At 43.5% G+C, this 14375-nt stretch overlaps 2 protein-coding genes across 10 annotated transcripts in view; one reads left to right on the top strand and one right to left on the bottom strand.

Annotated features, from left to right (window-relative positions):
- The window catches only part of paqr3a (progestin and adipoQ receptor family member IIIa), a 99573-nt gene that overhangs the window by 78508 nt on the left and 6690 nt on the right, over window positions 1–14375 (top strand). For 4 of the 9 annotated variants that reach the window (XM_077561909.1, XM_077561906.1, XM_077561905.1 and 1 more), the window contains 7 exons: window positions 574–620; window positions 1324–1537; window positions 2230–2392; window positions 2546–2701; window positions 2944–3141; window positions 3215–3305; window positions 4081–6178. In XM_077561909.1, coding sequence (XP_077418035.1) covers window positions 574–620; window positions 1324–1537; window positions 2230–2392; window positions 2546–2701; window positions 2944–3141; window positions 3215–3305; window positions 4081–4235 — 1024 coding nt within the window. In that variant the 3' untranslated portion in view covers window positions 4236–6178. The other 5 variants (XM_077561903.1, XM_077561902.1, XM_077561901.1 and 2 more) reach the window with 5 other exon arrangements.
- The window catches only part of bmp2k (BMP2 inducible kinase), a 30248-nt gene continuing 22048 nt past the window's right edge, over window positions 6176–14375 (bottom strand). Inside the window, exon 16 of the mRNA XM_077561900.1 lies at window positions 6176–9592. Within this exon, the coding sequence (XP_077418026.1) occupies window positions 8304–9592 (1289 nt within the window). The 3' untranslated portion in view covers window positions 6176–8303. The remainder of the gene's footprint in view (window positions 9593–14375) is intronic.

Genomic DNA, 14375 nt, shown 5'->3' with positions numbered 1-14375 from the left:
ATTCACCAGTTAACATGGGGGGATTGTGAATGAAATGGAAATATGATTGTACCCCAAAGATTTATTTTCATGATTAAAAAAAAATTCCCAAATAATTGTTCCCCCCTCCAAGAATTATAATAAATCTTACATTTTCAAATAGTCGTCACTGTAATGAACTGAATATTAATAAAAAACTTAATTTTAACAAAAAAAAAATCATTTGTTTTGCTTGTTTTTAAACCTTTTATTTGATCCACACCAGATTCAATGATCAGCTCATCAGAAAGCTCAGCAGAAGCCTGATAACGAGTCTGATCATTTGAATCAGAGGTGTTGAAGGAGGGAAACAACTAAAACATGCAGGATAGATAGGGGCCCCGTAGGACAAGAGTGGGTGACCTTTGAATATATGTATTTTTCACAGGCACCTTTTGAAAATATATCTGTGTTGCTCTTGTTCTTTATTTTGTTTTTTTGTGTGTGTGTATATATATACTCTGTGTTTTGCATCTTTTCTGTACTCCTCTTTTCGTTTGTATTATTATTCGCACAAATGCAAGGGAAAATTGCGACTTGTCTCTTTTTATTCAGGCACTTTTTGGACGCTCTTGTCTTGTGGAGGCGACACGGGAGACGAGGTGGGTCCTTTGTTGATGACGTCAGTGCTGATTTGGAAGATGGATCTGAAAGTTGAACGTCGCGGTTCTGAGATATAAGTTACGGTTCAACTATTTTACTTTTAAATGTATAGCGCGTTTTATAAGACCCCAAATGGAACCAAGTGTACATATACCAAGTTGAAAGGTAAGTTAATCTTCACTTATGTTGGCGGAACAAGTCGACAGATGAGCTAGCTTGTTGTAGCTTGTTGAAAAATCCCACATTAAGAGCCATTCGTCGCCAAACCCAGTCGGAATTTCTTCACATTTACATACTCTGTAATTATGGAGGCTTGTTGTAATAAATATTGTAATTCAAGTAAGTTTTGAATTAAATGGGATGTTCGGACATGTTCGGCAGTTAGTTGTTGAGCTATATGTCGGTTTAATGACACATTTGGTGGTCGCTGGCGGCTTAAACCCGCTTAGTGAACGGTTGTTCAATTGGAGTTTATTTGAATGGAAGTTCGGACTCCCGACCTGATTTCAATTGTTAGACACAAGTGTTACGCTGATAAATGTATATGTCACAAAAAGATTGCAGGTGGAAGTATTTAAGCAAACTTCACCCAAGTAAAAAAAAAATGTCAGAACACATCTCAAAATGTTGATTACAATGAAATGATGACAATAGTTGTTTTGTTTTGTGACATGCTTTGCCTTTTTGTGATCCCCACCTTAGGTCTGAAGAAAGCGCCCCCCGCCATCGTCATGCCTCAGAAGAGTGCTCAGACCACCCACTACATCGAGTTGGGGGGCTACCAGTACTGGCCGGTGCTGGTACCCCGCGGGATCCGCCTGTACACCTACGAGCAGATCCCCGGGTACCTGCGCGAGAACCCTTACATCACGGACGGCTACCGGGCCTACTTGCCCGCCAGGCTTTGCATCAAAAGGTAAGTGGCAGGTGGGGGAAGCGCTTTTGCTTGGTTAGTTGGTTGGTTAGTTCTCATTCACTCAGCTCATCAGCTCGTTAGCCTGCCAGTTAGTCAATTAGATGTCAGTTAGCTAGTTGGTTAACGGTAAAAACAATATCAAGACAAGGCTGCATACGTTTGTTAGCTTGTCAGCGAGTTTGACAGCAAATTAGACTGACAGTTAGTTATTCAGGTAGTTGGTTAGTTTATTGGCTGGATCCGAGTTGACCGTTGCCTAAACAATCACAAACGAACGCTACAACAACGTCTCTGTAGTAACGTTATGCCACTTTTCTACATATTCAAATAGTTGTCAAAAGTGTAAAAGACATGTCTGTATTTTTCTTGTCTTCTGCTCCCATGGCCTGTCGTTTCCATTCACAACATTAGCAAATCCCGCCCCTTTGAGAGCGAAGTGACACACCCCTAAAACAGACTGTTTTCAACGCAGCGTATTTTTTGGGCTTGATTGAGGGGCAACAAAAATATTCGATCCAAAGTCTGTTTTGACAAATGCATGTCACAGACATGTCTTTTACACATTTGAGCCGTCTTTTAGTTTGTGGAAAAGTTGAATAATATGAGACCTTTGACATCGTTTCCCTGCTGCCAAGATGTGGTTTGTTGTTTTGCTGACGTGCCGTCCGTCCGTCCGTCCGTCCGTCCGTCAGCCTGTTCATCCTGTCCAATGAGACTGTCAACATCTGGACGCACCTGCTGGGCTTCTTGCTCTTCTTCTTCCTGGCCGTGTACCACATGGCGCAAGTCCTGCCGCAGCTGGGAGTCTCGCGCGAGGATTATGTCATCTACTCCGTTGGACTCTTCTGCTTTCAGGTAAAAACTGCAGATGTACTGGATTTTTTTATTGACATACACGGATATATACTTCTCCGTTGTTCGCTTAAACTAAACCCGCTGGTAGCCACGTGGTTGTTTTTGTGAAACGCCACAAGATGGCTAACCCGTCGGTCACCGGCGTGCGTCCAGCTGTGCCTGCTGTGCTCGGCGGGCTATCACGTGTTCTGCTGCCACCGCTCGGAGAAGACCAGCCGGCGCTGGATGGCGCTGGACTACGCCGGCGTGTCTGTGGGCATCCTGGGCTGCTACGTGCCCGCCGTCTTCTACGCCTTCTACTGCAACAACGTGAGGACGGCGCCGCACGACTAAACCATTTTTGCATGTTTAATGTTTAATGTTTTTTTCTTGAAAATGCTATTCACATTTTCTTTGTAATTAGAACAAGAATATGTTATTACGCCAATTTCTATCGTTGTCATGTGAAACTTTCTGGTTGTTTTAAGCATATTAAAGTAAGAAATGAAAAAAAGAAGTTTGGTAAATATGAAAAAAATGTCAAATGTTGATCCTTATTGTGTGTGTGTCAGTATTGGCGCCAGGTGTACCTGGTGACGGTGCTGGCCATGATCCTGGCCGTGTTCCTGGCGCACATCCACCCCAACTTCCTGAGCAAGCAGTGGCGCCGCCCTCGCTGGCTGGCCTTCTGCGCGCTGGCCTCCAGCGGGCTGGTGCCCGTCGCACATTGGGTCTGCGACGCCGGCGGCTTCTCCTCAGAACTCGTGCAAGTGAGCCCGCCCGCGCGTCGTCGTCTTCTTCCTTATTATTATTATTATTATTATTAATGCCGATCTCCCTCAGGCGTTCATCCCCCGTGTGCTGGTCATGTATTTGATGGCGGCGTTGGCGCTGCTCTTCTACGTCTCCAAAGTGCCCGAACGATACTTCCCAGGTCACACGCCAAGAATTCCTTCATTATTTGCTTACTGTGCAATCGACTGCATGCACATTCGTTATCACGAACCAATATTTTTAGAATCGATTCATTTTAGTTTTGCTTTGTTATTACAAAAGCCTTTTTTTTCTTGATTACTGTTTGTTTGGTGTTTATTTTGTACTTCATATTCGTATAGTTATTAAAAAATAAAGGGGGGATTGATGTCGTACCGTCAAGTGTTTTTCAAATTAAAAACATGTTTGCAAATGTCTTCTTTTGATTAAACACAGACGATAATCATTCTTCTTTCATGAAGAAAATCAGCAATTACTGTTGACATGCTGAAATCAAAGCATTTGGACCATTTTCAATAAAAAAAAAAAATGATTACTCGATTATTAAAATAGTTGTCGATTAATTTGATAATCAATTACTTTTGTCGACTAATCAATTCCTTTTGACAGCTCTAAATAAAAGTCACAATACAAAAGACACAAAAATCAGTAATTAAAAAAATACTCCATTTTCATTTAATTCTTGGATTGAAAAAAAATATTTTGTTTGTTTTCCAGGTAGTTTTTTTTTTTTAATAACACATTTTGGGAATGCAGCTTTTTACAAGACGTTCACTTTTTTGTTTGTTCTAGTGTAAAAATCCTTTTAATCCTTTTTAGCAGCAATCGATACTATAGCATTTTTTTCCTGCTGAAATGTTGCTCTATATCTTTTTTATTTTTCCACGTCTTTTTTTGCCCTCCCCGGTGAATGTTATCTGCTGTGTTGTTCGCAGGCCAGCTGAACTACGTGGGCTCCAGCCACCAGCTGTGGCACGTGCTGCTGCTGCTCATGTTCTACTGGTGGCACCAGTCGTCTTGCTTCATCATGGCCTACAGACACAGCCAACCGTGTCCCGCCGACCTCCTTGGCGCCAACGCGCACTCCTAGCCTCCATGGAAGACAACTACGGGACTACAGGATGCGCTTTATGGTAAGAATATACTGCGCCGCTATCCTATACTCGTCTAGGCCACGATGACACTCGACTCAACCATAAAAGTGGACGACACTATCATACCCTGGCCTGGATTATGGAAAATCTAGTAGTCTAGTCTATGATGATAGCCTGGACTATGTAGACTAGGCTACAGTGGACACAATCGTACTTCCTCTGTAAGATTCAAGTTCATTCTTGTCTAAACCTGTCCTACCTTGTACTAGACTGAAGTAGACGACACCACAAAACGGTTCTCCCTTTCCTAGACAAGACTCCTACTGCACTAGACGATTGTCTGAGCCGATGTCGTTTCTCTCCAGAAACAGCTCATGTTTTAATGCCCTCCCCCAGCATGCACGGCTGCTGCAGAGGCGAGGACGCCACGGCCGCTGCATCATGTTAGCATTTCGTATGCTAGCCCGTCATCACGTAGCACTTTGCAATTTGCTTGTATGTTCATTGAGGACATCGACTCCCAAAAAAACAAAACAAAGTGATTGTGCGCATCTGATTAGTTGCCAGCAAGTTGATGTGATGCTAATTCCAAGTATGTCGTTGTTGGCCGGCAAATGAACCGAAGAACTGAGCGACGTCACAAAGTCGCCAGCCGCTAACACTGGAGTGACGATGAATGTTAGCATTTTCTTTGTATTGTAGACTTTTTGTAGCTTTGGAAACTAGTTGGAAGCGGCTTTTATTAGGCGGACAGTCGTGTTAGAAGGTTTGAGAGACTCTCTTCGTAAAGGGCTTGTGTATGCGAAAAAGAAGACCTGGTGCGAAACCCGGGGAAAGGGGATTCGAGTCGATGTGTGGAACTTTGTGACTAGACAAAAAGACGGAAATTAAAACTTGTCTACTAGATACATCCATCAATGTCTTGACTACCGCAATCTAGTTTAAATAAGACTGTCTAAAACTATATCACAATTTGAGACTGTACTATCCCTACATAGGACCAGAATAGATTCTAGATCAGGGGTGGGCAAACTCGGTCCTGGAGGGCCGGAGTCCTGCAGGTTTTGGATGTTTCTATTCTCCACCACAGCTGATATATGATCAGCTGATCATATGATCAGCAAGCTCTGCATAAGCCTGATAACGATCCCGTTGATTGGAATCAGCTGCGTTGGAGCAGGGAAACATCCAACACCCGCTGGACTCCGGCCCTCGAGGACCGAATTCGCCCACCGCTGCTCAAGATGCAATCGGTGAACTAGACCACCCCATCCAGTCTTGTCACAAGCTGACAAGCCTAACCGAACCTAGACTATGACTTCACTAGACGATGCCATCCTTGTCTAAACTTGACCAAACCGTTGCAGTCAGTCCGAGACTAGGCTACAACTCTACTATTGCCAAGCATATCCGCTTGTCCTCTTGCTGTCCTACAAAAGCCGACGACGATGCCAATAGACAGCGACATACGACCAGACATACATGTCTCATCTGGACTGGGCCACAAGGATGGCGGAGGAGTCCGTCAGGTTTTGGAAATTTTCCTTCTTCAACGCAGCTCTTCTGCATAAGCCTGACAATGATCCTGTTGAGTGGAATCGGCTGCAGTTTAAGGAGGAAAACCTCTAAAACCTGCAGGACCATCCCTGAGCTACAACTTGCCATCTGAGACGGAATTATTACAATAGTAGACAATGCTAGAGTAGTCGAGCATAGCGGTTCTTCGCCTCGAGTTCTACTAGGGCCGGTTTGTGTATTTATAGTCAACACTTTGCATTAGTGTGTGCTGCAACGTTTTTGGAACGAATGTTTAAACAGAAAAAGGAACTCATTTCATGTACGTTATTGTATTAAATTATTCTTATGTAACTCCAAGTAAGAAGTGTGCGTTCAAGAACAGGTTCTGGTGTGCAAATAAAAAAAAAACACATCTCTGTCACATTTGTCAAATAATATATTTGAACTCAAGCATTTTCCAAACATAATCAAAACCAAAAACCCACATCAGCCTAAAAATATTGGATTGTGTCTTACAATCAAGAGAGCACTTTGTGTTGCAGAAAATGTGTCCAAGTTAAATAATAATAATACAAATAATAATCAGCATGGTTGGTTCGCAGAGCTAACAAGGAAGAACAAAAACAATCCCTTCTGGTCCACGTTGGTAACATGCATAGAAAGAGAAGGGGGGGGGGGGGTTGTTGCGGGGGGGAGCTCAAGAACAAAACAAAAGTGGTTAACAAGGTTTTCCCGAGGTACTGTGTAGCAAAAGAGCTCCCGTAGAGAAATGCTAGTAAGGCTTTGCGGTGCCAAATACAGCGGTACCTTGACTTAAGAGTTCAGTTGGTTGTAATTGCTTAGAAAAGGAAAGAAAAAAAAAAGGCTGCTCTCCTTGCCCACGTGCGAGGGCATTACAGTACCTTGGTTACTCAAACTCTGGCTCGCAACAAAGTACACAAAAAACAAGTGACAGTTAACTAGAAAAATGTTAGTGAACTCACAAGTCAAGGTACCACTGTAATAAAAAAACAACACGTGAGCAGAACAGTCGCACATTAGAAATCACAGTTTGGAGAAGGTCGCTTCTGCAGCATAAAAACAGCCAGCTCAACGATATGCGAACTCCAGAGTCCCTCCACAGGATTTAGAGGGCGTAACTTGGCAGTGTTGCTTACGTCCCACCCAGAAAAAAAAAATAATAATAAAGGAGGGGGGCTCAGGAAGACTTAGCAAGAGTGAGTCACTACTTGGTGAGAACCAGTTCAGAAGAGAAGGGACCTGGACTAAAGAGTCCCCGGCTGAAAGTGGGGGATGCCAAAAATGCCCCCGCCTACATTCTCTCTTGTGCCAGTTCCCCAAAATCTGTCCATGTTCTTACACTTCCTCTGTGAAGAACTGTCCAGTCTGTCCTGGTTTCAGAGAGATGTAGACAATCCGGTCCAAAAGAAAAATAATCTTTGCCTATGGAAAGTGGTCTCATGTTTCAGTTCTGTGGAAGAAACGAGCCCAAAATCCATCCTTAGTTTGATATTTCCTGTGAAGAGCCACCCGGGACTTCCCACTGGTGGTCTCAAGAGAAGCCAAAAATCATCTTGGCAGTCTTGCATGCTCTTGTCAGTGTTGCGGTGCTACTTTCTAAATGAAAACAGACTGGTCAATCAAGACCAGTAGTCGTGCAACAGTCGCACATTAGAAATCAGAATGAGAGTTTCTCATGTTTATGGGGTACGACAAAAGAACCCTGCCCGCAAAAAACTTTCAGTCAGTGGTTTTAGGGAGCCGCTCAGGATTTGGGATTGCGGATCAAATTGGGTGCTGCTTGCTAAATAAAATGGGCCCAGAGTGGAACGGTTGCATATTAGATATCACAGTCAGAGGGTTGCTAAGATTTCTCAAATGTAGGGAAGGACAGCGCGCCAAAAACGTCCCACTTGTGGCACCATGCGGGCCTCAGCGCAAACTAATCCAACACAATCTTGTTTCTGTGGAAATTAGGCTTCCGGTTAGACCAGTAGTCGTGCAACAGTTGCACATTAGAAATCACATTTTGGGGTTTGCTAACAGAAGTGCCACCCGGGACTTTGCCGGTGCCTTGGACCCAAAGGATTCAAAACGATCTTGGCAGTAAGTACGGGGTCACGAGCAGCAGGTTGTTGTTAGCAACCCCAAAATCATTGTTTTGTACTTTTAACAGGTTTTTGTCACAATGCCACCTGCTGCTTGCTAAATTAGAACTAAATAAAAATGCTCCATTAGAAATCTCAATTTGTGGGGTTGCCAATGTTTCTCGAGCACAATAAAAGTATGTCACCCTCAAAACGGCAGATTGGAGCGTCGCCGTGCCGCTTTTAAATACAAAGATACAAGTTGTAAGTGGTCGCACATTAGAAATCACAGTTTGTTGGGTTGCTAACGTTTCTGCGGCGTAACGATGCAGCATAAAAACAGCGAAGCAGACTGAAGTGGTCGTTAAAAGTCCGACCGTGTGTGTTCCGCGACAAGAATCTCGGGGCTACGTGACAGCGACCAGTCGGTCATGACGGAAGACGTATGAGACGTTAGAGTCACTGCTTGGATGGAAACGGTGCGGCACCAAATGGGTCCAGTTCCACCGGTTGCTGCTGAGGTCCGCCAGGGACCACCACTTCCGTGAAAGGCACTGCCCCAAAATCGTCTGTGGTGTTGCGATCCCCGTGAAGCGCCACCGCCCAGGAGGTCCCCAGGTCGCTCTTGCTTTCAGGGAGACCCCCCGGGTAGCCGCCTCCCTTCCTCCCTCCGTCCTGAGGATGAAAGGGTTTGGCCCCGAAGGGATCCAGGATCTCGTCCTTTTGGAGTTGATCACTGTTGTTCTTCCCTTCCGTGATGGTGACGTCCACGCTGATGTTCTCTTTAGAATCACTGAGGAACTCGTTGCTACTCTGCGAGTCCCGCCGGCCCACTTTCTTGTGTCTACGGACCCGCTCCGGGGTACGGAAGGCAGTTTTGGCGGGTTTGCCAGTCTTCCTTCCACCTGTGGGGGTGCCGTGGTGCCGCTTTGCGCCGCCCGTCCCGGTGGCGTCCTGCTTGGTTTTCCTCTGGCGCCACGACAACTTCTGTAGGCTGCGCTGTTTCAACCTCTGCTGCCGCGGGGAGTATTCCGCCGACGGTAGAAAAATGTCCTCGGCACTCCTGGACGTGGTAGGAAACGGGGCACCCGGCTGGAAGGGGCCGAAGCCAAAGATGTCCACACCCTCGGGGGAAACGGGTGGTGTGTGGTCGCTGGCGTTCTTGGAGAGATTCCGGCTGAACGGCGCTTTGGTGAAGACGTCAAAATCGTCAGCCGGTGGCTCTTCGAGGCTCACTTGCCGGAAAGGCGCTTTGGCAAAGATATCTCCCACGGTGGAGTCTCTGCCAAGGAAAGGAACGGCACCAAAGACGTCCACTGAGCCCAGGGAGCCCCGAGGGTTCGTCAAAACTGGCTCCGCATGGCGGCCCCGGCTGCTCGTACTTTCCTTCTTGGAGAGATTCTTCAACTTGTCCTCAGAGTCCGAGCCCAGCTTGTCATCGTCCTCGCCGTCTTCCTCGGACTCCATCAAGAGCGGTCGCTGGCCCAGATTCTCCGGCTCGGTGTCGTCGCCGTGTTCACTGATCGGGCCTTCGTCCTCCTCTGGCTCGTCGGGTTCTTCCTCCTCCTCGTCCTCCTCGCTGCTTTTGGGCGAAGGCGGGTCAGACTCAAAGTCGCTGTCCGAGTCGTCGCCCCTCTTGATTGTTTTGTGCTCTTTGGCTGCTGTAAGTGACAACCGATCGTCGGGGGAAGCAGAAACCGGAACGACGACATCTGGTGTCACTGAATCGGCTGCCGCCACGTCGGAACCTGCCGGAATGACACAAACATTCACGTTTGTTTTATTAGCCAATCGCAACATCTCAAAGAGTGAAGGCTAGTTAGCCACTAGCTCTTCTCCAAGATTCGTTTCTTTCTTACACTTTAGCCTACTCGCTAAAATTAGTGCTCGGTTTAAAACTATTTTAGGGTCAACAGCCAACTTTGCAAGACAACAATCGTAGATAAAACACAAAATGACAAACTGCGTTTGTTTCGGGTCTAACGCTAGGCTACATGTTTTCACATTTTTGGTTATGGTTGTCATACGGTGCAGCCCAAACTTTGGTTGACGGACGAAACGGCTCGCAACGTGCTCTTGGCGTTACGTCAAACTCCGAAACTACGGCCCACAAACTTGTCTGCGTTGTTCCTAAAAATGAAGGCAAACTATTTGCATTTTACCAAAGAGAAGAAAAGCTCTTAAAAGAAGCTTCTGAAGAGGGTCTTGTGCCCACATTTAGTCATAACGGTTTTAATTTCCTTATTTCCTCTGTAGAACTTTTTTCTGCGGATGTGTCTTTGTGAGTGTTGTCGCCATTTCTGCCAGCATGTCGGGGGGGCCTCCTCTATTTCCACAACAATGGGCCGTTGTCTGTGGTTGAAGTTAATGTGTTAGTATGATGTCTTTAAAGTATCTCATGTCCGGTGAACTCCGGGTGGGCTGTTTGCTGGGGGCTTTGTGGTACCGCCCTTCAAGATAGTATAAGAATGTTGTAAGTCCTCTGAAATCTTCGCACTTGTGAGAGGCTGCAGCCATTGTCTGGAACTCACTTGTGCCCGGAATATTCTGTAGAAATAAAAGCTTCGAAGTGACTGTTCATCGATCTCCAGCCTGCATTCGGATAACCAACATTCTCACTACCCCAAAGAAAACGAGCACGCGGAAGAAAAAGAAAGTTTCTTCAACACTTCACTGAAACGTTACGACATATAAAATAAAAGCTGCCATTTTACAACATTCACCCAAAAATATTTCAGACACATCTCGTGGCAGAAGCTACAGAAAGAAAGAAAAATCTCTTACCTCCACCAGGTCCACAAGTGCAAAAGGTGTCATTTTGATCAGCGCTTGTTTGTTGGCGGGATAACGCATAAACTACCCAACCCATTTCTACAAAACTGAAGACTGGTGGATGTGTGAATTTAGATTTGTATTTAGGGGTGTTACGGTGTTTTGCTGTTTGTTAGCAGGAATTAGCAAAAACGAAATGACCAATTTCCTTTCAACTTTTAAGCGTTAGGATACTTGACTTTTCCATTAGATTGAAATATTGTTCGAGGGCTTATCATTTTTAAATTGATCTCATAGTTATGTTGGTAACAACCAAATAAATAATGTAGAACAAACTTTTCATTACAGCGGGGTTCCTTTTAAGACCGCATTCAATAAAATACCTTTTTCCAAACTTTGTAAACCTGTTTTTGGTGCAAATGAGATTTTTATTTATTTTTATAACTTATGGTCTGGACAACTTTCATTGGGGCTGCAAAAATTGGGCACATCCAGCAGATGGAGACTTAAATTTACAAGATTTTTGAAACACAAACATGTTTAGGATCATTTGGCCTTGGTGGAGGTCTTGTTTATTATAATTATTATTTTGACGTAGACTCCTTAGCAGGATTATGCAAAAACTGATTTTCCATGAAATTCTGTAACTGGATGTTAAGTTTGGTTCAGCTCAGGGAGTGTCTAATTATTATTATTTTTTTTTGTAAGCCACTTGTTTATTTAATGCAAAAACGACATGATGGATTTCAGTAAAAGTTTGTGAACAGGTGGCACATGCATAAGATTTTTTCTAAATCATGCTAAGCATCGGCCAGCCGGCTATTATGACGTTTTTTTTAAAGTCAAACAGGCAAAAAAGCGCAACAAGTATTACTTTACTTACTGTTTTTGTTTGTTTAGCGAGGTAATGCGCAAAAAAAAAAAAGTTTCATATTTTTTTGTTTTTTTTATGTCCGTCGTCACGTTGGCATGTTTCGTTTAGTAATTAGCTGGATTAGCAAAAAATACTCGATCGTGTCCCAAAAAAACAGTTTCACACTGATTTCCCAACCAAACATATCAAATTGATGTGTTTGGGATCGCTCAGTCTTGGTGTTTTGTTGTTTTTTTTCCCTTTTTTTGTTTGTGGCTTATTACCATGGCAACAGAACGACAGCCAAGCGAACACGTCAGGAACATCTTGTTTCAGTGTGTAGTGGTGGAACATTCAAAAAAAGCAAATCTTTTTGTTTGTTTGTTATTTTTTTCAATGTGTTTTTATTTCTCAGTAACATTCTGTAAGAAATACAGCCACGCTCACAATAAGACACACGAGATTTTGGGATTTTTTTTTAACAAACAAACAAACTTATAAAAGGCATAATTTCTTCTTCTACAGGCCACGTACCAGTTCCAGTATGCTTTTGGAAATGTTTAGCTTTTTCTTTTTGAGCTTGTGAAAAAGGGGGATAAAGCAACAAAAAAAAAAAAACAGACATAAAATAAAATACAAGACACAAATGTAAACAGCAACACGTGAGTTAATCTAGCGAAATGTTTTCATGGCTCGTTCCTCTAGAATCTTCCACCAGTACACGAAAACAAGATGTTTCTGAGCGTGGCTGCCGGACGCATGCGAGGAGAAGCAAATGATAGTAAAAAAAAAAGAAAAGAAAAAAATATGCCGCAGAAAAAGCAGGCTGAATGATGAGGAAACAATGGGACTTACCTTTGGGGATAAAATGGACGGACGGATGGACCGACCCCCCCCCAACACTAACACTCATACAGCCCTTTTGGATTGTATGGACGGCCACAACAAGAAAATGGATATTTTCCACTAACATGCCATCAGACCATTAGGGATAAAAAGTAGCCAAAAACTCAGTTACATTAAGTGCGCAATTCCGTCATTGGTCCACTGAATAAAAGGCACTTTAGAAAGACAAATAAATAAATGCAGTCAAATAAGAGGCAACTTTGGACATTTAGCAACATAAAATTTCACTTTTTTTTTTTTATTTTACTTTTTTTTTAAGTAAACTTATAATGCATATTTTTCTGAAAGTTATCTTAAGAAATAAGTTTCAAAAATAGTTTGAGACCAATGACTTGTTAGAATTTGCATTTCCCTCCCACTTTTTTGTCATCATTTGATTTGAATTTTTGATCTTAATGGCTTTCAGAAATTCTCAGCAACTAAACCACAGAAGCGAGCAACGGCCAACGTACTGTTCCAGCCTTCTACAAAAACATGCAAGACATTCATTTGCGAGCCTCGGGCATAAAAATCCATTCATTATTAAGATTAAAAATGGTGCCAAATTGTTGAGTAATTGCACCTGGAAGCAATAATGGGTGTACAATAGCAATCAAATTAACATGAAAAGCAAGTAGTAAATAATCGAGTAAATTGAGCCGATATCTCTTGAAGCGACTAAATGATGGATGGACTAAATTCCGATAATGGGGGGAAAAAATAAAACAATTTAAAAACAAATACTTGGAGGGGATGGGAGGATCTCACGCTATGTTATGAACTCGTATTTAAATACAGTCAAGTCGTAACGCTCCATTTTGCTTGCACCATCAACAGAATTCTTCACAATCAACGCATCTTATCAATTTCCGCCTCAAAATCCTAAAAGTGATGTTTAGAGGCCACAGCAAAAGTTCCTGGACTTCTCCAAAGAAGCCCTGAGGACTTAACGAGGACAATTACTTTCTGCTATTCAAACATCCTATTTTATAACGGAGCGTTCCAGAAATGGCTCGTTCTGGTAGAACTGACGTACCGATGGCGCAAAAAACAACAAGCAAGCACAAAAATCAAACAAATTGCAGATCCAAAAATGATCCATTTTGTCACACACATTTTTCTTGGCCAAAACATTCCCACGCCGACGTTCAAGTGCTGACAGGGTTCTATTGCATCGCCAAATCGACTCCAAAAATGATCGCTTACAAACGAAAGAACAACAACCGGCTGTCGTAAAAAAAAAAAAGAAGAAAAGAAAAAAGTTGACCTTCACATTGAGAGCAGGAAGAGGCACACGCGCTATTATTGCTGCCGCCCACCCAGAGAAATTCACATTGTGGCCAGCGTGGAGGGAAGAGCGGAAGATGTCGGCTTTTCAAGTCAAGGGTTTGACACAAATATTGGACGAAGTTGGGAAGCCAGCTGGAGTCGATTGCCGTGAGAGGCTGGCGGCGATTGGAGCATTTCACATCAGGCTACATTCTCAAGGTTGTTAAGCAACATTGCCGGCTCGTCTCGTTCATCCCGTAAAGAATGAGCTCATTAGCACGTAGCTCGGTCGGACTCTCGTCAGTTTGGAATGTGGAGCAGCTTCAGATGGCGACGCGTTGGTCAGTTATTTTACAAACGTACAACATTTGTTGGCGCACAACAACAAAAACTTCCTAACGTGCTGGAATGTAAAAATTCACATTTGAAAGCAACTTCATAAAATTAGCGGCAATAAACTTTGACCAGGATGGACCCCATTTTCAAAGTTGAGGTTCAACGCAACCTGCAAGCGAAATTTGAAAATGCGGGAAAGATTGATGACGGCCAAGCCAACCAAATTAGCTCGAATGGTTCTGGCTGGCCTACATTTTTTTTTTTGAAAGATCGCCTCTTCCTGTTGACCTATAAGGTGAATTACAATTAAAGCATTCACCGTCAGAATTGCGATTAGAATGAAAAAAAGTAAACGAAAAAAAATGTACATGAGCTGCTTTTCCTGCAATCCCCAGCGGAGGCGCAAGTGAGTCAAC

Source organism: Vanacampus margaritifer, chromosome 3 (genome assembly GCF_051991255.1).
Source record: "Vanacampus margaritifer isolate UIUO_Vmar chromosome 3, RoL_Vmar_1.0, whole genome shotgun sequence".
In the NCBI taxonomy this organism is placed as follows: Eukaryota; Metazoa; Chordata; class Actinopteri; order Syngnathiformes; family Syngnathidae; genus Vanacampus; species Vanacampus margaritifer.
Note: the sequence above shows the minus strand (reverse complement) of the source record. Positions and strands in the feature narration are given on the sequence as shown.